Source organism: Oryctolagus cuniculus, chromosome 8 (assembly GCF_051225735.1).
Source record: "Oryctolagus cuniculus isolate XC-2025 breed Fujian yellow rabbit chromosome 8, ASM5122573v1, whole genome shotgun sequence".
In the NCBI taxonomy this organism is placed as follows: domain Eukaryota; kingdom Metazoa; phylum Chordata; class Mammalia; order Lagomorpha; family Leporidae; genus Oryctolagus; species Oryctolagus cuniculus.
In genome coordinates this window covers 49,151,510-49,175,809 of record NC_142874.1, presented here as the reverse complement: position 1 = coordinate 49,175,809, position 24,300 = coordinate 49,151,510, and the positions used below count along the sequence as shown (strand labels likewise).

The 24,300-nt window shown below is 41.1% G+C and overlaps 1 protein-coding gene across 2 annotated transcripts in view; it reads right to left on the bottom strand.

Moving 5' to 3' along the window:
• Window positions 1-24,300, bottom strand: part of OTUD4 (OTU deubiquitinase 4) — a 58,136-nt gene that overhangs the window by 12,648 nt on the left and 21,188 nt on the right. For both annotated transcript variants that reach the window (XM_070047485.2, XM_089302434.1), the window contains 9 exons: window positions 20,558-20,639; window positions 17,013-17,145; window positions 14,446-14,497; window positions 14,085-14,202; window positions 13,931-13,995; window positions 10,241-10,335; window positions 8,678-8,781; window positions 8,398-8,575; window positions 925-1,087 (listed from right to left, as the gene is read on the bottom strand). In XM_070047485.2, the coding sequence (XP_069903586.1) occupies window positions 925-1,087; window positions 8,398-8,575; window positions 8,678-8,781; window positions 10,241-10,335; window positions 13,931-13,995; window positions 14,085-14,202; window positions 14,446-14,497; window positions 17,013-17,145; window positions 20,558-20,639 (990 nt within the window). The remainder of the gene's footprint in view (window positions 1-924; window positions 1,088-8,397; window positions 8,576-8,677; window positions 8,782-10,240; window positions 10,336-13,930; window positions 13,996-14,084; window positions 14,203-14,445; window positions 14,498-17,012; window positions 17,146-20,557; window positions 20,640-24,300) is intronic.

Sequence of the window (24,300 nt, the reverse complement as noted above, 5' to 3'; positions counted from 1 at the left end):
ATTTACATACAGGATATGACATAAAGGTACTTTACACACAGACAACACCAATTCACATATGAATTTGGGTACCACTTCCAGTAATTCCTAAATACAATCCCCTGTGCCAGACTGAACTACAATTCCAGACCAGCTGCTTTCAACTAAATTATTCCTTAGGCCTCTAAGGAATCCCACAATCAAAACAAAGAGAATTGAGCATGGGAGGGTTTAATGTCTTATAGTGGGTAGCCTCCTATTTTGTTTGTTAATCTACTGTTACCATTCAGGACCATAAGTCAATTGGGTACCACTTACCAAGACTTTAAAGACCAAAGGCACAGGGTTCTCAGCACCAACAATGAACTAGTTATCTCTTTTAGTAGCTGTCTACAAACCCTCCTCACAGAATACACACACTCCATTTTACATAAGAATAGTTTCCCTTCTCACTCCCCTGGAGGTAGAGACCACTCCTTTCTGTCATATACAAGACAGCAAAGACAAAGAAACAGGGTTACACATGCTACCACCTCTAACAGTAATCAGTCTGAAAGACTCTCCCTGTATGTATGAGGCACTAGGTAGGTGTAATAAACAGTAAAAAGTCTTCTGATTTTATAGATATATCTTATAAAGTATAAGTGAATGATGAACCTCTATGCACATGACTTTTGCTGGCAAGTTAAACATTTTAGTTCAAAAGATAGCACTAAACTGCAAGTGAGAAAACCGATAAACTTGCTTCAAATGTCATAAACATTTTAGCATTAAAGCTACACTTCACATTCCACATGTAAAATGTAAAACCCAGGGAAAGCTACATTATCTCTAAGGTATCCTTCAGTTCCAAAATTAGCTCACCATTACACACTATGGTTTAACATAGAAACTGTAACAAAGGAGACTTCTAAACACAACTTTTTAAAAATCTCTTATACATACGGAAAGGGCTGGGAAAGCCTGTTCATCTCTGTTCTGAATCTCATAAAGTAAACGAGATTCTTCTATGGCTTGCTTCTCTCTGCGTTCTTCAGGGGAGAGGCCAAAATAGTGAGATTCTCTATTCGTGTGATCAAAATCCTCAGCTCTCTCACGATCAGGTTTTCTGTCAAATAAAACATTTTTGTCAGAAAAAAAAATGCTGAGGACTAAAATGATGTTCTACAATATAAACATTTGGATAATTCAACCACACTAAGACATTTTAAAACTTCTGGCAGCAGAGTTAATAAATGTTTAGCAAATGGAAACTCCTGTAGCATTATGTTACCTTACAGAATCAAGAAGACAAACTTTAATGGGAAAGTGGGGTCGGGAATGAAGGCACTAACAATTCTATTCCTACCACATCTAGCAGTTCTACAATATTAGGAAATGAAAATCCAAAACCTGTAAGAAAAACATGTTGTCACAGGACAAACAGAAACAATCTTCCTCAAAAGAGGAGGGACACTGTGACACCACCTGATTCTCTTACCTCTGGAATAAAGACTAGCGATGCAATGTCCTTGAGTGACCTTATTTATACTCAATTCTAATGTCAAAAGAGCAGATATCAAACCCAATGGCAGTGAGGGATAACTGACAGAGAATATCTGGATGTACGTAATCTTAGGCCAGTAGTAATACCTAGTAGTAAAAGACTCCAAAGAACACTCATCAAGCGTCAAGAGTTTTCTGGAAAATCACCACCACCTTACTGTCTCTTACCATCCAAAACAAGGATTGGTACTGTGTAGTTTTCATCTTCTCCTCACCTAGCACACAGCACCAGCTTCCATTCTCACTTAGCTTGAACATTTCACCTAGCTTGAACAGAAATGTTCAGTAATATTCTTGCATAGCCATACTAATAAAAGCATATGGCAATCCAGTATTTTGCTTTCTCCAAAGAAAGAGACATTATCAGTGAGGAAAAAATGAAAAAGATATAAGGATCTCATAACCATCTTTACAGTTTTCTGTTATTCTATTATCAGAAGACTTCAAACCAGAGATGTTAAACATTAGAAGCAAAGATGAATTCTAATGGTCTTAAATAAATTAGGATTGTTAAAAATAAAATTCTAAATGTTAAGTAGAATTAAAATCTAACTATAAGTATTCAATAATCACAGCTTGTAAATTTTTTTAAAAGATTTATTTTATTTATTAGAAAGACAGTTACAGAGAGAGGTAGTGAGAGAAGAGAGAGGTCTTCCATCTGCTGGTTCACTCCCCAGATGACCGCAATGGCCAGTGCTGCACTGATCTAAAGCCAGGAGCCAGGAGCTTCTTCCAGGTCTCACAAGTGGGTGCAGGGGCCCAAGGACTTGGGCCATCTTCTACTACTATCCCAGGCCATAGCAGAGAACTGGATTGGAAGAGGAGCCGGGACTAGTGTCGCTCCCCCTCTTCGTGGAGGAGCAACACAGGACCCTGCGCTGTTCTTTCGTCTGCTCGGCCCTCCCCGGGTTTGCTGCTGGTTCTTCCCGGGTTGGCTACTGTCCCTTCCACCTCCGTGGAAGGGCAGTTCCCCCTGGCCACATTCCCCACTTCCGCAGGGGAGCGGCACACCGCCGGCCGGCTCTCTCGGGGGCTGCACAGGTGTTCCTTCAGCTAGATGTTCCCCTTAGATGTTCCTCTTAGATGTTCCTCTTAGATGTTCCTGATGCATGCCGTCTCTCTCCTTTATAGTCCTCCTCCGCCAATCCCAACTCGGCTGCCCACACGCCGAGTACGCTGCTCTCCTCCAATCAGGAGCAAGTCCTACAGTTTATTGGCTGAACTGGAGGCAGCTGTGCAGAAGCTGTTTTCTTCTCTCCCAGCGCCATATTGTGGGAGAGCAGATGCATAGAATAAGTCTTAATTCCAGTAACAGTATAGTCCGAGTTGCTCCCCACAACTAGAACCACACTCATATGGGATGCTGGTACCACAGCACCGGCCCCATAAATTTATTTTGATATATTAGTATGGGGCTGGAGCTGTGGCATAGCAGGTAAAGCCACCACCTGCAGTGCCAGTATCCCATATGGGCTCCAGTTCAAGTCTCAGCTGCTCCACTTCTGATCCAGCTCTCAGCTATGGCCTGGGGAAGCAGTACAAGATGGCCCAAGTGCTTGGGGCCCTGCACCCGTTTGGGAGACCCAGAAGAAGCTCCTGGCTCCTGGTTTCAGATTGGCGCAGCTCCAGCCATTGCAGCCAATTGGAGAGTGAACGAGAGGATGGAAGACTTCCCCATCTTCCCCCCTCACCTCTCCTTCTCTCTTTGTGTAACTCTTTTACTTTTTTTTTCTTTTTTTTTTTTTGACAGGCAGAGTGGACAGTGAGAGAGAGAGGCAGAGAGAAAGGTCTTCCTTTTGCCATTGGTTCACCCTCCAATGGCCGCGTGGCCAGCGCGCTGTGGCTGGCGCACCGCGCTGATCCGATGGCAGGAGCCAGGTAGTTATCCTGTCTCCCATGGGGTGCAGGGCCCAAGTACCTGGGCCATCCTCCACTGCACTCCCTGGCCACAGCAGAGAGCTTGCCTGGAAGAGGGGCAACCGGGACAGAATCCGGCGCCCCAACCAGGACTAGAACCCGGTGTGCTGGCGCTGCAAGGTGGAGGATTAGCTTAGTGAGCTGCAGCACCAGCTTGCCTTTCAAATAAATAAATCTTAAAAAAAAAAAAAAAAAAAAAAAAAGGTTTAAAGAAAATATACTAGTAATATTTGCTTTCACACACAATGGAGAAGGCATTCTAACTGCTAATACCATATGATTGCTATGGAATCCATTATAATGTCAAAATTTTCTAAAAGTCTCATATCTATGTGTTACCCATCTTGTCACATACCGAAAGTGTTTGTATACAGCAAGTAATACACAGCTAACACATAAAAAAGAAAAACAGGGACAGGCACTGTGACGCAGTGGGTTAACGCCCTGGCCTGAAGCGCCGGCATCCCATATGGGCACTGCTCCACTTCCGATCCAGCTCTCTGCTATGGCCTGTGAAAGCAGAAGATGGCCCAAGTCCTTGGGCCCCTGCACCCGCGTGGGAAGACCTGGAAGAAGCTCCTGGCTTTGGATCGGTGTAGCTCTGGCCGTTGTGCTCATCTGGGGAGTGAACCAGCGGATGGAAGACCTCTCTTTCTGTCTCTACCTCTCTAACTCTTTCAAATAAATAAAATAAATCTTCAAAAAAAAAAAAAAAAAAGAGAAAAAGATCCTAATAATACAAAGATACTTGTCTGCAGAATAGATTTAAAGTACTTTAAATTTGAAACATCAGTAGACAGAAGCATTCTACCAAAGCCTCAAAGACTGCAGTCAACACCAGAAACACTGGTTAAAAAATCAGTTTGTGGGCCAGCGCCGCGGCTCAACAGGCTAATCCTCTACCTACAGCGCCGGCACCCGGGATTCTAGTCCCGGTCGGGGCGCTGGATTCTGTCCCGGCTGCCCCTCATCCAGTCCAGCTCTCTGCTGTGGCCCGGGAGCGCAGTGGAGGATGGCCCAAGTGCTTGGGTCCTGCACCCGCATGGGAGACCAGGAGAAGCACCTGGCTCCTGGTTTCGGATCAGCACAGTGCGCCGGCCACAGCGGCCATTGAGGGGTGAACCAACGGAAAAGGAAGACCTTTCTCTCTGTCTCTCTCTTACTGTCCACTCTGCCTGTCAAAAAAATTTAAAAAAAAAATCAGTTTGTGATAAACACATGACTATTTAAATTAGCAATTTAAATAGCAAATTGGTATTTTTTTTTTCAATCTTCAAGACAGGGACAGGAAGTTAAAGATACTTCTTGGAACACTCATATTCCCTATTGGCTATGTGGCTTCCAATTCAGTTTCTTTCTAATGCACACCCTGGAAGTCAGTAGGTTATGGCTCCAGTACTTGGGTCCCTGTTACCCACAAGGGAAATTTAGATTTGAGTGCCTGGCTCCACAAAACGGCCTGGCCCAGCCCTGGCTATTAGGAGCATTAAGGGAATAAACCTGCAGACAAAATTTGTCTCTGTCATCTCTCTCCCCCCATCTTTCAAATAAAATGAAAAATAAATTCTAAAATTGTTTTTCTATTTAAAACAGTAAAAAGTATCCTTGTGATCAAGGGGAAAAAATCCTTTTCCAGTCTATCAAAAAACAAAAATTTTAATAAAGAAAAATCGTCTTGTTCCCTGTAAGCTTCCTCCACATCCTTTATAGTTTCAACGGTTAATATTCAAAATAAGTTTATCTGTTAAGTGCTGTGTCTGCACTGAGTAGGTTACATCAGCTGGTAGTGGAGTCTGGTCATCGTGCAAACAACAGACATTAGCCATAATTAGCTGACTAGTCGCACAGATTCTCTTTGGGAGATGTGATTTACCATGGGCCCCAAGTATCCACATAAAGCATTGCTGCATATTCCAAGAATACAAGCCTCTGATCACTGGTTACCCAATTATTCCTCAGGGTGTGTGTGAAATGAACACCCTGGAGGGATAAGGCATATCCTCCTCCCAGCTAATTTTTTATCATTTATCCTTACTGGAACTTCTGAACAATGTGTAAGCATCCATGCAAAGCCATAAAAGAGTCTATTGATAGTGAATACCTCAACAGAAGGAAACTAGGTTACTGGGAAAAACCAGATAGGAAACAGACTTTAAACAGAATAAACAGCCTTTAAATGTTATAAACTCATCTCATATCCCTTTAAAACATGCAATGCATTGAAGTATTAATATCAATAAATTGAATTTATCTTCTAAAAAAGATATGTTCAGGGGCTGCCACTGTGGCACAGCAAGTCAAGCTGCTGCCTGTAATGCCAGCATCCCATGAGAGCTGGTTCAAATCCTAGCTACTCCAGTTCTGATCCAGTTCCCTGCTGATGAGCCTGGCAAAGCAGTGGAGAAATGTCCCCAAGTTCCTGTACTTTTCCCAGACACTTGAGAAACCCAGTTGAAGTTCCATATTCCTGGCTTCACCCTGGTCCAGCCTTAGCCATTATTGCCATTGGGAAAGTGAACCAGTAGATGAATAGTCTCTGTCTCTGACTCTGCCTTTCAAATAAATAAATCTTTAAAAAAAAAAAAAAAAGATATGTTCTGGTACATTCAAATACAAGGTCTTCCTGGACACTCGAAGTAAGATGAGGTCATACCAGACAGAGTATGAACAAAACCCATATGACTATTGTTCTTATGAGACCCAGACATAAATGCACACAGACAATACCAGGTGATGATGGAAACAATGAATTAAGTGATACACCTATAAGCTAAAGAATACCAAGGCCTGCACATAGCACCAAAAGTAGGAGAGGAATGGAAGATTCTCCCCTAAAGTCTTCAGAAATAGAACAGGCCTACCAACAACCTGATTTCACTGCAAGCCTCCAAACTGTCAGAGAATAAATATCAGTTGTTTCCAACTAACCAGTAAGTGAGGCTTTGTTACAACCACCCCCGGAAACTAAAACAATATTGGTAAGTTCTTGTCAGACCAAGAACTGAAATCTTTGTCTTAAAGATGCTATTCACGGCCGGCGCCGCGGCTCACTAGGCTAATCCTCTGCCTTGCGGCGCCGGCACACCGGGTTCTAGTCCCGGTCAGGGCACCGGATTCTGTCCCGGTTGCCCCTCTTCCAGGCCAGCTCTCTGCTGTGGCCAGGGAGTGCAGTGGAGGATGGCCCAGGTGCTTGGGCCCTGCACCCCATGGGAGACCAGGAAAAGCACCTGGCTCCTGGCTCCTGCCATCGGATCAGCGCGGTGCGCTGGCCGCAGCGCGCCGACCGCGGCGGCCATTGGAGGGTGAACCAACGGCAAGGGAAGACCTTTCTCTCTGTCTCTCTCTGTCACTGTCCACTCTGCCTGTCAAAAAAAATAAAAAATAAATAAAAAATAAATAAAAAAAAAGATGCTATTCACAACATCTTTAATGGCAAAATGTTAAGTGCATTTCCAGGGAATGCCCAAATATGGAAAATAATATAAACAAACATCAGAGCATGTCAAGCACGTACACTGATGATAGAGTTGTTATGGCAACTGAGGAGAGAAGCGCTTGGACAGAGAAGGTTCCAGCAGCCATTCCATGTTTGCATAAAGACAAGTCAACCTCAAATACAAGCTCTCAGCCAAAGTTGCTCCAGAGAGCTGTGACTACCTACTCAGCAAAATGGCAAATTAGGGAAAAATTAAAATTCACCCAGCACAGGAAAAACATGACCCTGAATTTCATCTGTCTACAGTTATTTAGTCAGAATGCTGATACTCATAATTACATAACCCTAAAATCTGTACCCCATAGTATTTAGAAAAATTACCATAAATAATCAAAACTCATCAGAACAAAGTAAACTAATAATTTCAGTTGGTTTGATTTTACAAATGACAGTATCTGGGACTGGCATTGAGGCACAGCAAGTCACACAGCAGCCAAGGCATCCCATATGGGAAGCTGGTTCAACTTCTGGCTGCTCTTTTTTTTTTTTTTTTTTTTGACAGAGTTAGACAATGAGAGAGAGAAACAGAGAGAAAGGTCTTCCTTCTGTTGGTTCACTCCCCAAATGGCCGCTACGGCCGGAGCTATGCCGATCTAAAGCCAGGAGGCTAGTCTCCCACGCGGTGCAGGCACCCAAGCACTTGGGCCATCCTCCACTGCCCTCCAGGGCCACAGCAGAGAGCTGGACTGGAAGAGGAGCAGCTGGTACTAGAACCCGGTGCCCATATGAGATGCCAGCACCATAGGCGGAGGATTAGCCAACTGAGCCACAGTGCCGGCCCCTGCTCCACTTCTGATCCAGTTCCCTGTTAATGATGCACCTGGGAAAGCAGCCCAAGTTGCTGTGCCCCAGCACCCATGTGAGAGACTAGGATGAGGCTCCTGGCTTTGGCATGGCCCAGCCCTGGCTACTGTGGCCACTTGGGGAGTGAACCAGCAGATGGTCACCAGAAAATACTAAGTGCCAGAGTAAAATGTGGTTATAAGAGTATCTCCTGGGACTAGCACTGTGGCATAGAGGGTAAAGCCGCCGCTTGCAGTGCTAGCATCCCATGTGGGTGCTAGATTGAGTCCTGGCTGCTCCACTTCTAAGCTAACTCTCTGCTATGGCCTAGGAAAGCATTAGAAGATGGCCCCACTCCTTGGCCCCTGCACCCTCGTAGGAGACCCAGAAGAAGCTCCTGGCTTCAGATCAGCGCAGCTCCGACCATTGCGGCCAACTGGGGAGTGAACCAGCAGACGGGAAGACCTTTCTCTTTCTGCTTCTGCCTTTCTATAACTCTGCCTTTCAAATAAATAAACAAATTACTCACACAGCATTTCACCAGTGATATATTTAATAGTATGATATAGACAAGTACTTGAACAAAAAGTTTTAACTATTTAAATGCACAGAATGTGACCAATGTAACAATGGCCTCTCAGTTTCCACTTAGCTTGCTGAATTCAGGAAGTTACCTCATGATCTGTGAAGGTGTCCTGGCAAGATTTTTGTGTTCACTGGAGGATTTCTGAGACTGTGCCCCTGAAGAGAATGCATGTTGTCTTATTCCCAAAGGATGCTGGAGCCGAGGAGGTAGTACTGATGGGGCTTTTATTGGCTTGCTTGGATTCTTTGGCCCTCTGTAATCCATTTCTGTGACAAGAACCCAAAAATACCTCACAATTTTCCTATTACAAACAACTCCAAGCATCATCATCCCAATCTCACAGAAATGGTAACTTGATATACTCCTACCAGAATGAAAATTTTGTCCCGAAGTAGAAGGTTTTTTCATCTTCTTTCCTGACACTGTGCTCCAGCTTTCTGGGGGAGGTGGTTTGAGGGTCTTCACAGCATGTCTTCAGAGGAAAGTAACAGACTTGTAACAATGTAAAACACTCCTACTAAGAGTACTTACTATGCTGTATACATACTTCATTTTTAAGTTATGTAACAATTCTCAGCTTTAGTTTTCGCACTGAAAACAAATTATGAGTTAAGCACAAACAGCATTTCTGTTTCCAGACACAATTCTAATCAAGTAAAATAACAAAAAGCAAAAGCAAAAGCATATTTTCTGGGGCTGGCATTGTGGCTTAGTGGGTTAAGCCTCTGCCTGTGGCAATAGCATCCCCCTATATGGGCACCAGTTCTAGACCCGGCTGCTCCTCTTCTGATCCAGTTCTCTGCTCGTGGCCTGGGAAAGCAGTAGAAGACAGCCCAGTTGCTTGGCCCCTGCACCCACATGAGACACCTAGATGAAGTTGCTGGCTCCTGGCTTCAGTTCAGCTCAGCTCAGCTCCGGCCGTTTGTGGCCATTTGGGAAGTGAACGAGTGCATGGAAGACCTTTCTCTGTCTCTCCCTCTGTCTACAACTCTACCTCTCAAATAAATAAAATCAGGGCCGGCGCCGCGGCTCACTAGGCTAATCCTCCGCCTTGCGGCGGCAGCACACCAGGTTCTAGTCCTGGTTGGGGCGCCAGATTCTGTCCCGGTTGCCCCTCTTCCAGGCCAGCTCTCTGCTGTGGCCAGGGAGTGCAGTGGAGGATGGCCCAAGTGCTTGGGCCCTGCACCCCATGGGAGACCAGGAGAAGCACCTGGCTCCGGCCATCAGATCAGTGCGGTGCGCCGGCCGTGGCGGCCATTGGAGGGTGAACCAACGGCAAAAGGAAGACCTTTCTCTCTGCCTCTCTCACTGTCCACTCTGCCTGTCAAAAAAAAAAAAAAAAAAAAAAGATCTAAACAAAACATGTTATGACTGTTATTCTTCTACATCTAACAATTCTGTAGTTATGGTGCTGTTAGTTGTTAAAGCCAAGTGCTGAATACATTAGGTATGTTCGATATTTTTCAGTATTAAGGTCTTAAGTATGATTTATTACCTTTTTCTCTAATAAAAGCAGAAACAACTGAAACAAGAGGTAATCTAAAACAACACTGTGTAACAGCAACTCAGTAATACTTACTATTCTGACAAATGTTACCGAGTACTAACTGCATTGCCATGCAGCACTAAATCAAATCAGAAATGAAAACAGGTCCCTGTTTTCTGTAGTTCAACTTCACAATCCAGTCATGACACATTTTAAACAAATAGCCACGAAACACGTATTCTCAAAATCTGCTAAAATGCAAAATTTACAAAATCTGAACTGAAGCTACTTTTCTAAATATCTGAATGAACATGCTTCCTGCACATGGGGAATATCTTCCACTGAATTTGCAAACATACACAGGGCCATTTAGAAAGGATTCTCATGATTCCATTAGGCAGAAAAAACGGCAGGTAACTGCCTTAGCTGAAAAAGTAGTACATACTTTTTTCCCAATTCTTCAACCAAAACTGGTCCATTCTCAGAGTGAACTCCTTGAATATCTGCATTAGGAAATTTTCCATTGTGATCCAACCTAACCTGTTGAACAATTCCAGAAATAAAAATCAGTCATCTGCTTCCTGTGCATTAGTAATTACCTTTTAAATGTTAACGATCTTCAATTAAAGAGAAAATATATAGTTATTGATAAAAACAATCTAAGTTCAAAGGATGTACAATAAAATTTGTCTCCCTAACCTTCAGATACTACCTAGAAAAAAAAAAAAGAAACAAGTTTCTTGTTTATCCTTTCAAAATTTCCCATTATTGTTTGTCTAAACAGTTTGAAATAGGAACAGAATCTATTAAGGCCCCAAGCAAGAGATGAAAGAGAACCAGCATGTCCTGTTTTCGGAACCACACACCTCAAGCAGGCCATGCTTTCCCACTTACCAGCAGTATGACCATGGACAATTTTTTTTTACCATGTTTCACTTTGCTCACATGCAAATTGGAGCTAGTAACTGTAGATAAGGAAATGGAAGGTACATATGGTACATATAAAGGATGCCTACGTTCACACAGCAACCACCCTATCAATGGGAACAACTATAAATTGCTATTATGTTCCTATTATTCTGATTTAAAATGTATAACTGTGATCAATTTTCTCCTGAAAAATGGACCAACTGTAACATACAATTGGTTTTACCCAATTTTAAACAGTGACAAGAATAAACCTTAAGGCTTCTTCCTACTGTCAGGCTATATACACTAAATGGTGAACCTACCAATCACAACACTACAAGTGTAACACACACAGCACTGCTTTAAGCAACCTTTTATCAGTAGTATCCTCAAGCTACATTTCAATCAAAAACAATCACAACCAGATGCCTTTCTCTCATTAAAGTTTCACAACACAAAAAAAGATATTTCTTAAGTTAATCTTATCTTACATACTTAATTTCAGTAAACAAATGCCATCTTTGAGTCATCTCAGTTTCTGCTTTACCATCCACTTCACCAATAGCATCTATCTACTTTACGTGATTCTAGTCAGATACTTTTCATAAAAACCAATCATAAAATTAATCAGTGTTTTCTCCACAAGTCAAGAAGGAATGCTTGTCAAAGGCTGTTCGAACGCAGTTTTATTTTAAAGATTCCAATTTTCAATGCAAGGAGTTGTGATTTTGGAAATTATCCTTTGATAATTTTGTTATGCGAAATGGTTTCTACGGACTTTGGAGAAGGATGCTTCCTGTGAGTTCTCAGCTGAGCATTTCTTTCAGATCCAATTTCACAGGGTCCCTCCCCCTGAAAACTAACTTTTAAACATTATGACCCATGATTAAATTGTTAGGTTATTTTTCGTTAGAACCAAGACACAAAATTAAATAATTATTTTTAAAAAAGGGTAGTTTTATTAAACACCTGGGACCAGCATTGTGGCATAGTGGATTAAGCCACACCTGCAACACTGGCATCTCATCTGAGGCACCAGTTCAATTCCAGGATGCTCCACTTCCAATCCAGCTCCCTGCTAATGTGCCTGAGAAGGCAGCAGGGAATAGCCCAAATGCTTGGGGCCCTGAACTCACATGGGAGACCCAGAAGAAGCTCCTGGCTTCAGCTTACCCCAGCTGCAGCTATTGCAGACATTTGGGAAATGGAACAGCAGATGGATAATCTCATTCTCTCCCTCTATGTATCTCTACCTTTCAAATAAATAAATACTTTTTTATGAAAATAAACTTCCACATAGCATTTTTGTCTATGTGTGGATTTTTATTTTTGAAACAGAAGCATTTTTTCCATTAACAAAAAAAGAGACTTTATAAATTATCTTATCCAGGGTCTCTCCAGGCTGAGCATTACTGACAGGACTGATTAATACTGTTAGGGCAGGCAGAGATAGTAAGGAATGGCTGTCCTTTGCACTGTAGGATGTGTACCTACATCTGTGGCCACTACCCACTGGATGCCAATAGCAGCCCACCAGGTATGACACTGCTAATGATCCAGGGATGGAAAGGGGCCAAAATCATCCAGGCTGTGGAAAGAGCAATATAATCTAACTTTTCCCTTCAACAATCCAGCATAGCAGCTTATTCAAAACAAAAAGCCAAACTCCTCTTAATGGTCACTCTCCTTCCTCAGTCCAACACAAAAATGCACGCATGTACCATTCATAGAAAGTCTGAATCAATTTCAATTATTTGACAACTATAATGAAAATATCGAACATCTAAAATGTTGTTACTTCCTTGAAATAATACCAAAGACTGAATTGCATTTTTAAGATCATATAATGGATACAATGGTTTTAGACTCACACAAGCTTCTAGCAATATATTGAAATGTGTACCTTTCTCTCTGTCTCTCTCACTAACTCCATCTGTCAAATAATAATAATAATAAAAAATTTAAAAAGGGAGGGGTCAGTGCCATGACTCACTAGGTTAATCCTCCGCTTATGGCGGCGGCATCTCAAATGGGTGCCGGGTTCTAGTCCCGGTTGCTCCTCATCCAGTCCAAGCTCTCTGCTGTGGCCCAGGAGGGCAGTGGAGGATGGCCCAGGTGCTCGGGCGCCTGTACCCGCATAGAAGACCAGGAAGAGGCACCTGGCTCCTGGCTTCGGATTGGCGCAGCTCCGGCCGTTGTAGCCATTTGGGTAGTGAACCAACGGAAGGCAGACCTTTCTCTCTCTCACTGTCTAACTCTTATCTGTAAAAATAATACTAGTAATTAAAAAATTAAAAAGAAATGTGTCAAAAAGCTACTGCTTGAATGCCCCTGCACCCGCATGGGAGACTGGGAGGAAACACCTGGTTCCTAGCTTCGGATCGGTGGAGCTCCGGCCTTTGTGGTCACTTGGGGAATGAACCAATGGAAGGAAGACTTTTCTCTCTGAACCTCTCTCTCTCTGTAACTCTGTCAAATAAATAAATTCTTAAAAAAAAAAAAAAAAAAAAAAAAAGCTACTGCTTGAAGTCTATTTTTAAAAGACAAAGGCAAAGAGGGCGAGTGGGGAGGCAGGCGTGCAGAAATAGATTTTCCACCCACAGGCTCACTTCCCAAATGGCCACTACAATCAGGGTTGTGCCAGGCTGAAGCCAGTTAGCTCCATCACAGTCTTCTACATGGGTGGCAGGGGTCCATGTACCTGGGTCTCCATCCACTTCCCAAGCCATTAACAAGGAGCTGGATCAGAAGTGGAGCAGCCAGGACTCAAACTGGCATTCTTAAATGGGATCACATTAACCTGCTGTGCCACAACATGGCCTGCTTGTAACCTGTTAAAATATATACATTCTCAGGAGTGGGCATTTGGCCTAGCAGTTAAAGACACAAGTTGGGATGCCTACATGCCTGGGTTCAAAAGTCAGCTCCACTACTAATCCCAACTTCCCACTAATGCACAGCCTGAGAGGCAGGTGATGGCACACTTTAACCATGTTGGGGACCTGGACTGAATTCTCCACTCCCAGCTTTATCTTGGCCCAATCCCAGCCAGCCACTGAAGGAATTTGCAGAGTGAACCACAGGATGGGAGCTCACTCTCACTGTTTTTGAAAAGATAAATACATTATGAAATGTCAAATTACCAACACATTCAGATATTTTCTGGTTCCTATCAGAAAAAATAAGATCAAGTAAACTCTTTTCTCCTTTTACACAAATCACTTACTTGGCATTTCTCTCCAACTTCATATTGTAAACCAGCAGCAATGGAATAATCACGCTTTTGTTGAGCTATAAAAAAAAAAAAAATCAGCATAATATAAAGTTGGCTTTCAAGAGCAACAAAGCAAATTTACGAAAACTCAAGATTTTTCATTCACCTTGTTTAGACTTCAGCCAAATTTCATATTCCACATTTCTGTAGACTGCTGGATTGAGTGACTTAAGAACCTTTCTAGATAAGGGAAGGCTAGTAGAATTCCCATTGTTCTTCAAGTGCTAAACAAAGTCAGGAAGGCCAATCAACAGAGAAATACTTTTAAAACATTTTTGTTTGAGACACACATATAAGAGTAAAATCAAATGAAAAAACAAAACTTTGAAAACTTATGAAGTTGTCAATGAATTTTTTACCTGATGATCCTGACTCTACTGAAAATGTACCAGAAAAAAATAGGAAGACTATAATGTCATATCCCTTCTTATACTAATGAACTAGTTAAAACCATTTTTAAAAAATACCTCATCGCCTGACAAAGGTTTAAATCCATTCACATCATTAGCAGTTTTCCTCCTGCAAAGGAAAAAATATAACCATCAGTAAAAGCAGAAAAAATAAATATGGTATGTAATTAAATTCTAAATCTCTAAAGTCAGCTTTATTTCAAAAAGTCAAGAGATTTACTCCAGTGAGTTTTAGTATAGGTATACATAATAGATAATAATAAATAATACATATGTATATCAAAATAGAAGAAGTTTCTGGCCGGCGCCGCAGCTCACTAGGCTAATCCTCCGCCTTGCGGCGCCGGCACACCGGGTTCTAGTCCCGGTCGGGGCGCCGGATTCTGTCCCGGTTGCCCCTCTTCCAGGCCAGCTCTCTGCTGTGGCCAGGGAGTGCAGTGGAGGATGGCCCAGGTGCTTGGGCCCTGCACCCCATGGGAGACCAGGAAAAGCACCTGGCTCCTGGCTCCTGCCATTGGATCAGCGCGGTGCACTGGCCGCAGCGCGCCGGCCGCGGCGGCCATTGGAGGGTGAACCAACGGCAAAGGAAGACCTTTCTCTCTGTCTCTCTCTCTCACTGTCCACTCTGCCTGTCAAAAAATAAAAAAAAATAAAAAAAAAAAAAATAGAAGAAGTTTCTGGTAATTCTTACTGGCTCAGTAATCAAGAAAATAAAAAAACTGTGAGATTGAGTTGTCAGAATAACTGAATTTACAATTCAAAAAATTTTGCTTTCAATAAGCAGGTAAGGCTCTATTTAAAAAAAATAATTCCATTAAAACAGAAGCATCTCACTAAGGAAGAACTCAACAACTCATCCTTTGATTGAAAAGACTGGCTACATCAAATAATCTTTAAGACAACCAAAAAACCACTATCAGCCCTTTGAATTCACTGTAGCATACATACTCACACATTATTACATTCATTTACTCAACAAATATTTAAGTGGCCACCAAATGCCAGGCGCTATACATCAATTTGTACTGGGTCTAGCAGTCAAAACAGACAAACCTTATCCCGATGAAATGTATAATCTAGTGAGAGTAGATACAAACTAAGTAATTAATATGTTCAATGATTTTAAGTTCTATGAGGGGGAGGTAGAGAAAAAAGTGATAGTGTTCAGATAATAAGTTGGATGTGGAAAGTCTCTGCCATCTTATTTAATAAAAAAGGCCATGACGCAGCAACCTACAAATCTTTTTAGCGTTCTTGGCAGAAAGTATAACACATGCAAAGACCCACAGGTTGTCAAGAGGCTGGTACCACCCCATCCCCAATCAGGAAAATATATGCATACATTTTAAAAGAATCTTTATAATTAAGAATTACATATTCTAAGATTTATGTTCTATTTCTATCTGTACCTTCACCTGTGTAGCACACTAAAGTTACTTTCACATTTCCTACAAGAGGAATAATATATTCTTAGCTTCAATGAGAAGGTGGTAGAGTTGAAGAGCAAACTTACTTTTTTGTTGCTATAACTAATACATACTGGATACTGTATCTAGGAACTATGCTACATGCTTTACATGCTATCTCATTAAATTCTCAAAAGTTCTCCCCTAACCAGAAATACTGAAATAGCCTCATTTTATAGCTACAGAACTGAGGATTCTTAGAGAATTTAAGTTACTCTCTCCAAGTCCGGCTAATTAACAGCAAGCCAGGTTTGAATACCCAAGTGTCTTGTGCAGATAAGGAACATAAGCCTCAAAGTTCTAGAGTTCTATCAGGGTCGGTATTGTGGCACAGCCAGTTCAAGTCCCACCTATTGCAACTTCTGATCCTCAGCTCACTGCTCATGCGCCTGCAAAAGCAGTGGAAGATGGCACAATTACCTGTGCCCCTGCACCCAAATGGGAGACCCACATGGAGTTCCAGGCTCCTGACTTCAGCTGGCCTAACCCAGAGCCATTGTGGCCACTTGGGGAGTGAATGAGGGGATGGAAGCTTGCTCTCTCCCCATCTCTCTCTGTGACTCTGCTTTTAAAACAGTAAATCTTTTAAAAAAAAGAATCATTTACCCACTATACAGAAGGTTTATCAAGAAGCTATCAACTATATGTAACTCCAACTTGGGCCTTTTATAATCTGAAATGAGGAGGTACTACCTAAGAAAACATTGAGTACAGGAAATCAAATGACCATTTTTTTAAAACACTGGATATGTAAACACTTGACAGGTTAACTTTAACTTTGTTAAACACATCATATAAATAAGAATCCAATGTATTCTACAGATACACACCTAGAGTATATGCACATAGATTATTATCAACTAAAAAAATCAACATCCTAAAGTTCGATAATAGAAAATCAGGTAAAATCACTTGCAGGGACAAAGAAATTTCTACTGCAAACTTCAGTATTTCACCAATATGAAGGGATCTTCAAAAAATTCATGTGTTTTGGAAAAAAATTTTTGCAACAAAGTGAACTTCTCTTTTAATTCCATTCTACTACGAAGTACATTTGCACACAGGACCTCAATATGTGAGACAATTCTATGTAGAAACATTCACTGCAATGTTTCAATGTAACTAAAAAGATATTTTAACATTTAAAATCATTCTTACTTGCAACTATCATCCTCTGAATCTGATATTTCACTGTTGTTTCCATCAGCTACTTCAGAAGTGTCTAGTCCCATCACGATTTTACTGACATCAGCTTTAAATACCTTCTCATATAGCAATTCATAAAGAAGAGCTGCAATTAATGAAAGAAATATAATGTAACATTAATCACAAGCATTTTTCAAAAACAGAAAGAGGGCATAAAAACGTTCTAAAATTCCAACTAGAAATGTTTAACATCAGTAATACAATTCAATCTAAAAGTTACATACAGACTGGGCAGGTATTTGGCACAGATGCCTAAGCTGCAGCTCAGGACACCCCCATCTCTTATCAGAGTGCCTGCCTTGAGTCTCAGCCAGTTTCCTTCTCACGTGCACTCAGGAAGGCAGCACAGGACAGCTCACATATGTCAGTCTGGGGCTGGTATCGTGGCGTTGTGGGTCAAGCTGCAGCCTGCCAACACCAGCATCCCACAAGGGTGCCAGATTGTGTCCCAGCTGCTTCACTTCCGATCCAGCTCCCAGTTAGTGGCCTGGGAAAAAGCAATGGATGAGGGCCCACTTGGGCCCCTGCCATTCACGTCAAGTCCCTAGCTCTAGCCTGACCCAACATTGGCTGTTGCAGCCATCCATGTAGTGAACCAGTAGATGGAAAATATTTCTAACTGACTTTCAAATAAATAAATAAATAAATCCTTTAAACACACACACACACATACAGTACTTCAGTCCCTGCCTCCCTGCCTTCCACATGGGAGACCTGGATGGAGTTCGGGGTTCCAGACTGGTCCAACTCTGGCTGTTGTGGACATTTGAGGTATGAACATTGGGATAGGAGATCCCTCTGCCTTTCAAATAAAATGAAAATAAATAAAATTTTTAAAAGAAGTTCCAGAATTTGCCTCTGAGCAGGTATGTAGTTTGAAATCTACTATTTTTTAAACAGCAAAACAAATGTTTCACAATAATAAAACTAGTGTAACAGGAAAAGCTGAACATGTTTGCTGAATAATTACTACATTCAATACAGTTTGCTAAGCTTGTATGCACACTCCTATTTAATCCCTGGTTGTACAGATGAAGAGATCTGAAATTTGAGATGTCACATATTGTACCTTACCTCAGCAAATGCCAACAGAACACATTAAGAAACATTAAGAACGCTAGAAACAAAGGGGAAGGAGTTGAGCCTAGTGGTTAAGAACCAGTTAAGTACGAGCATCCCACACTGGAATACTTGGGTTTAGTACCTGGCTCTGGCAATCGACTTCAGCTTCCTGCAAATGGAGACTCCAGGAAGCTGCAGTGATGGCTGAAGTAACTGGGTTCCTACCTCTCAAACAGGAGACTTAGACTGAGTTCCTGGCTTCAGCTCCTAGTCATTGCAGAAATTTGGGGAGTAAATCAACAAACGGGAGCTCTGTCACTCTCATTCTGCCTCTCAAATAAATAATTTCTAGAAAAAACAATACAGCTTATCATAAAGGACTCAGAAGACTTGGGTGCTAGCTTTAGTTTTTCCACTAACTGTAAATTGAACAAAAAACTTCTCAGATTTCTTTTTTTCTTTTTTCTATTTACTTATTTATTTATATAATTGAAATGTAGAGTTATGGAGAGAGGGAGAGAAAGAGAGAGCTTCTATCCGCTAATTCACTTCTCATATGGCTACAACAGTCAGGACTGGACCAGGCAGAAGCCAGGAGCCTAGAACTCCATCCAGGCCTCCCTTGTGGATGGCAGCCATCTTTGGCTGCTTTCCCAGGCATATTAGCAGGGAGCTAGATCAGAACTCGAACAGCCGGGACTTGAGCTGGTGCTCACATGGGATGCTGGTGTTGCAGGTGGTAGCTTAACCTGCTGCACAACGTCAGCCCCAACCTTGGACAACTACTCAGATTTCTGTAAAACAAAAAGATGTCTGATTATATAACTCAGCTCCAGAGTAACCTTATGTAAGACATTAAAAAGAAATTGTTATAAACTATATTCTCAGCAGCTACTGAGACTGTGTTGCCAAAATAAAAATTCTGAAAACAGAAAAATGTTACCAAAAGTTTAAAATCACACTATTTTTTAAGACTCTCAATTAATTTTACTTATTACAGTAAACTTCTTATGAAAACAAGAATACAAAGAATTCATCAACAATGGGTGGTCACCCTATAAAAAGTCCCCAGAAGAGACTTCCTCCTCACAGACCATGTTTTTCCCATGGTCAGCAACAAGAGACACATTCCTGTATCACCCAAACTTAGAAGTACAGGAAAGCAGACTACGGGTCCTATCCTTCCCAAAGCTGAAAACGTTCAGATTTTGACTAGTTGGAGGAAGAGTGGGAGATACAGCCCAGGACACAGATAGCTTTCACATCTTACAACAGAACAATCAATTATTTTATTTATTAATCTGAGAGGCAAAGAAGACAAAGTTCCCATCCACTGATTTAACCCACAATAGCCTTGCCAGAGCTGAAACAGGTGCCAGGAACTCAAATCAGGTCTCTCTTATGGGGTGGCATAATCCTAGTTGAGTATAAACCATCACCACAGCCTCCCAAGATCTGCACTGGCAGAAAGCCAGAGTCAGGAGCCACAGCCAGAAAATCAACACAGGTATTGTAATGTGGGACACAGGCATCTTTACCTCTAGGCTAAACTGCCACCAATTCTTTAAACCTTGTATTACATATAAAGGAAAAGGCTAATACACATCGAGTGCCACTTTATATAAGGGATTTGGGCTTTGTTCTAACAGCTAATAAAAGGAACTAATAGTAGGAAGGGCAATTACTCTTTTAGAGCAGCAGTAATCAAATGGGATGACAGGAAAGAATTCATCCCCCAAGAAATATCTGGCAAAATCTGGAAATATTTTTGGTTGTCAACAATCAGAGTGGCAGAGGCAAGGATATCCCTGGACTCCACACAGAAATGCAAGAAGAGACCCCATAACAAAGAATTATGTGACCCAAAACGTCAGAATCCCTGCCATGGAGCCAAATACAATCCAAACCATTATTTATTCAATCATTTGGATTCTCAATCCATATACTAACAATTTTAAAATTGAATATAAATCCTTATGACTGAAATGACTAGTGAAAATATAACTGCACAGGTTGACTGTCCCTTATCTGAAATATCTGGGACCAGAAATGTTTAAAATTTTGGAGTTTTCTGGATTTCGGAATATTTGCTTAGACTTTCACTGGGTGAGAATACCTAAACCAATAATCTAACACCTGAACTGCTCCAAACCCAAAATTTCCTGAATGTCATGAAAGCATTTAAAAAGTTTCAGATTTTGAAGCACTCAAATTTCAGATTTCCATTTTAAACTGTTATTTACAAGTCAAATTCTAGCTAACAGCTCCTTTTTCCCCTTTGAAATGTTTTATAATATTAATATTCTCAGTAACCTAAGGTTCTTAGAAATATCTTCTACAGTACCAAAAAACAGAACATATTTAACCTTTTTTGTTTGCATTAAGGCTGTAGTTTAGGAACATAAATTCATATATAAACACAAAATGATACTTACACTGACACATAGCAGAAGTATCTTTATACTTTATGGGGTAAACAATATCATAGTGATTTCCATTTGAAAAACATAGTAATACCTGAAAGGGTAAAAATAAAACACATTTCAACACCATATATATATATATATATACACACACACACACACACACACACATATATGACATTTGCTAAGCAACTGAGTCTCCAAAATCCTAAATTATTTTTTTTAATTTTTTATTTAGTAAATATAAATTTTCAAAGTACAGTTAATGGATTACAATGGCTTCCCCCCCATAATTTCCCTCCCACTCACACCCCTCCCATCTCCCACTCCCTCTCCCATTCCATTCACATCATGATTCATTTTCAATTCTCTTTATATACAGAAGATCAATTCAGTATATATTAAGTAAAGATTTCATCAGTTTGCACCCACACAGAAACACAAAGTGTAAAATACTGTTTCAGTACTAGTTATAGCATTACTTCACATTGGACAACACACTAAGGACAGACCCCACATGAGAAGTAACTACACAGTGACTCCTGTTGTTGACTTAACAATTTGACACTCTTGTTTATGGCGTCAGTAATCTCCCTAGGCTCTAGTCATGAGTTGCCAAGGCTATGGAAGCCTTTTGAGTTCGCCGACTTCGAGCTTATTCAGACAGGGTCATAGTCAAAGTGGAAGTTCTCTCCTCCCTTCAGAGAAAGGTACCTCCTTCTTTGATGGCCCCATTCTTTCCACTGGGATCTCACTCGTGGAGATCTTCCATTTAGGTCTTCCTTTTTTTATTTTTCCAGGGTGTCTTGGCTTTGCATGCCTAAAATACTCTCATGGGCTCTTCAGCCAGATCCGAATGCCTTAAGGGCTGATTCTGAGGCCAGAGTGCTACCTAAATTCATTTCTCAACAGAAAGTGATCATGTTAAAAAGCAACCTAAAAAGCTCCAATTCTGTCAAACTGCAGTACATCCACATGCTGAAATGCTTTATAGCCATTAAATAAAAAATTTCCAAATGACCTGAGGAAATGTTTACAGGATCACAAAACAGACATAATCTCAAGTATTTAAAATATACAAAAAGACTGGAAGAAAATATTCTAAAACTTTGCTAATACTAACCTGTGAAAGGATGATCAAATGTAAATTTTTTCTGCTTCTTTAACGTTTTAAGTATTTCCTAAATGGTCAATTACTGGAGCTGGCGATGTGGCAAAGTAGGCTGAGCCTTTGCCTGTGGCGCCAGCATCCCATATGGGCGCCAGTTATATCCCGGCTGCTCCATTTCCTATCCAGCTCTCTACTAATGGAGGATGGCCCAAAAGCTTGGGCACCTTCATCCACATGGGAGACCTGAAGGAAGCTCCTGGCTTTGGATGGGCCCAGTTCCTGCCATAGCAGTCATTTGGGGTGTCAACCAGCAGATGAAAGACCTTCCTCTGTGTTTCTCCCTGTCTGTTACTTACCAAGTGATATTATTTTGTATTTCCCTCCATCACTCTCTTGAACCCTCTTAAAACTTTTTAGCAGAGGGCTGGCACCCTGGTGTAGTGGGCTAAGCCTCTGCCTGCGGTGCCAGCATCCCATATGGGTGCCAGTTCATATCCCGGCTGCTCCACTTCCCATCCATCTCTCTGCTATGGCCTGGGAAAGCACTGGAAGATGGCCCAGGTCCCTGGGCTCTTACACCCATGTGGGAGACCAAGAAGCAACTCTTGGCTCCTGGCTGCAGCCAATTGGGGAGTGAACCAGCAGATGGAAAAGCTTTTTCTCTCTCTCCTTCTATCTGTAACTCCACCTCTCAAATAAAAATAATGAATCTTTAAAAAAAAAAAAAAAACTTTTGAGTAGACACTAAAAATACTGATGCCAGTATATATGATGAACTAGAATATTAACCATCTTGTGTCAATTTAAATATTAAATACTAAAATAACCTGTGATACTGAGTTCTGCCATTCAGAAATACTTTGAGTAATCATTTATTTCCCATTGTGAAGATAATCTCTCTGGCAAGGTTGTTACTGCATTTTCTGGTTATAAGGCATAAACACAGAAAATTCTGTGAAGGTTAAGAAGAAAAAAAAAATCAACTGATATATTGTGAGAAAATTTTATTTTTAAAAATTTATTTGTTTGAAAGAGTGACAGAGACAGAGATCTTCTATCCACTATCTTCTATCTTTGGTTCCCAAAGGCCTCCAACAGCCAGGACTGGGTCAGGCTTAAACCAGGAGTCTGGAATACCAACCTGATCTCACATACGGATGGCAGGGGTGCAAGTACTTCAGCCATCATCTAATGCTTTCCCAGGTACACCGGCAAGAATTTGGATCAGAAGTAGAGTAACTAGGACTTGAATTGGACTCCAATATCTGGGATTTCAGTGTCCCGAGCAGCAACTTAACTTGCTGTGCTCAATGGAGAATTTTGTTTTAGTTAACGATTTTGGATTCAGGCAGGCCAAGTTGAAATGAATTGTGTGTCACCTTATTCATGGTGGTAAGTGGGAAGAGAGTCAAGTTTGATACAACCATGCATAATTTGAGGTTTTTAAGTAGTTGCTTTTTATGTTTTTATATATAGAGATATAAAATACATTTTACAATGACACTTCCAGTGTATTTTTAAATCATAAGCTTTTAATCCTCTACTAAGAATTCAACAAACAGGAGGGAATAAAACACTGTCCCTTAATATTAGATGAGGCTGTAAACAATAATCAAATCACAAAATGGCAATTTCATTCAAGTATCTTATACTTTCTCGTACTCAGTTACCACAGATCAGAGAAAGCATATGATAGTTGTCTTTTTGGGACTGGCTTATTTCACTAAGTTAATGGCTTCCAGTTACATCCATTTGGTTGCAAAAGCCAGCATTTCATTCTTCTTTACAGCTGAGTTGTATTCCATATATATATGGAATATACACACACACCCCTCATTTTCTTCATCTAGTCATTGTTTGATGGACATCTGGGGTGATCCCTTATCTTAGCTATTGTGAATTGAACTGCAACATGGGAGTAACAGATAACTCTTTTCATGTGCTGATTTCATTTCATTTGGATAAATTCCCAAGAGTGGGATGGCTGGGTCACATGGACGATCTGTTTTCAGATTTTCCGAGGAGTCTCCATACTGTCTTCACCCACAGCGGTTGCAGTAGTTTACATTCTCACCAACAATGGATTAGGGTACTTTTCCCCCCACATTTTCGCCAGCATGTACTCTTTTTGATTTCTGTATATATGACAGAGATTCTAACTGGGATGAGGTGAAACCTCATTGTGGTTTTGGTTTGCATTTCCCTGATGGCTAGTGATTCTGAGCATTTTTTCATGTGTCTGTTAGCCATCTAAATCTCATCTTTTGAAAATTGCCTATTAACAACTTGAGGTTTTTCAAGGGATATCAATTTATTTGTTTTTTCTAATACAAATTTTGAAATACGACATTTTCTAAATAAAATCTATTACATTTCTCTGTGCATAAGTGATTGCCCATTTTTTAAAAATATTTTTAAAATTTATTTATTTGAGAGGCAGAGTTATAGAGAGAGGGAGAGACAGAGAAAAAGGTCCTCCATCTGCCAGTTGGGCTGACCCAAAGCCAGGAGCCAGGAACTTCTTTCGGTCTCCCACGCAGGTGCAGGGCCCCAAGCACTTGGGCCATCTTCTACTACTTTCCCAGGACATAGCAGAGAGTTGGATCAGAAAAAGAGCAGCCGTGACATGCACTGGCACCCATAT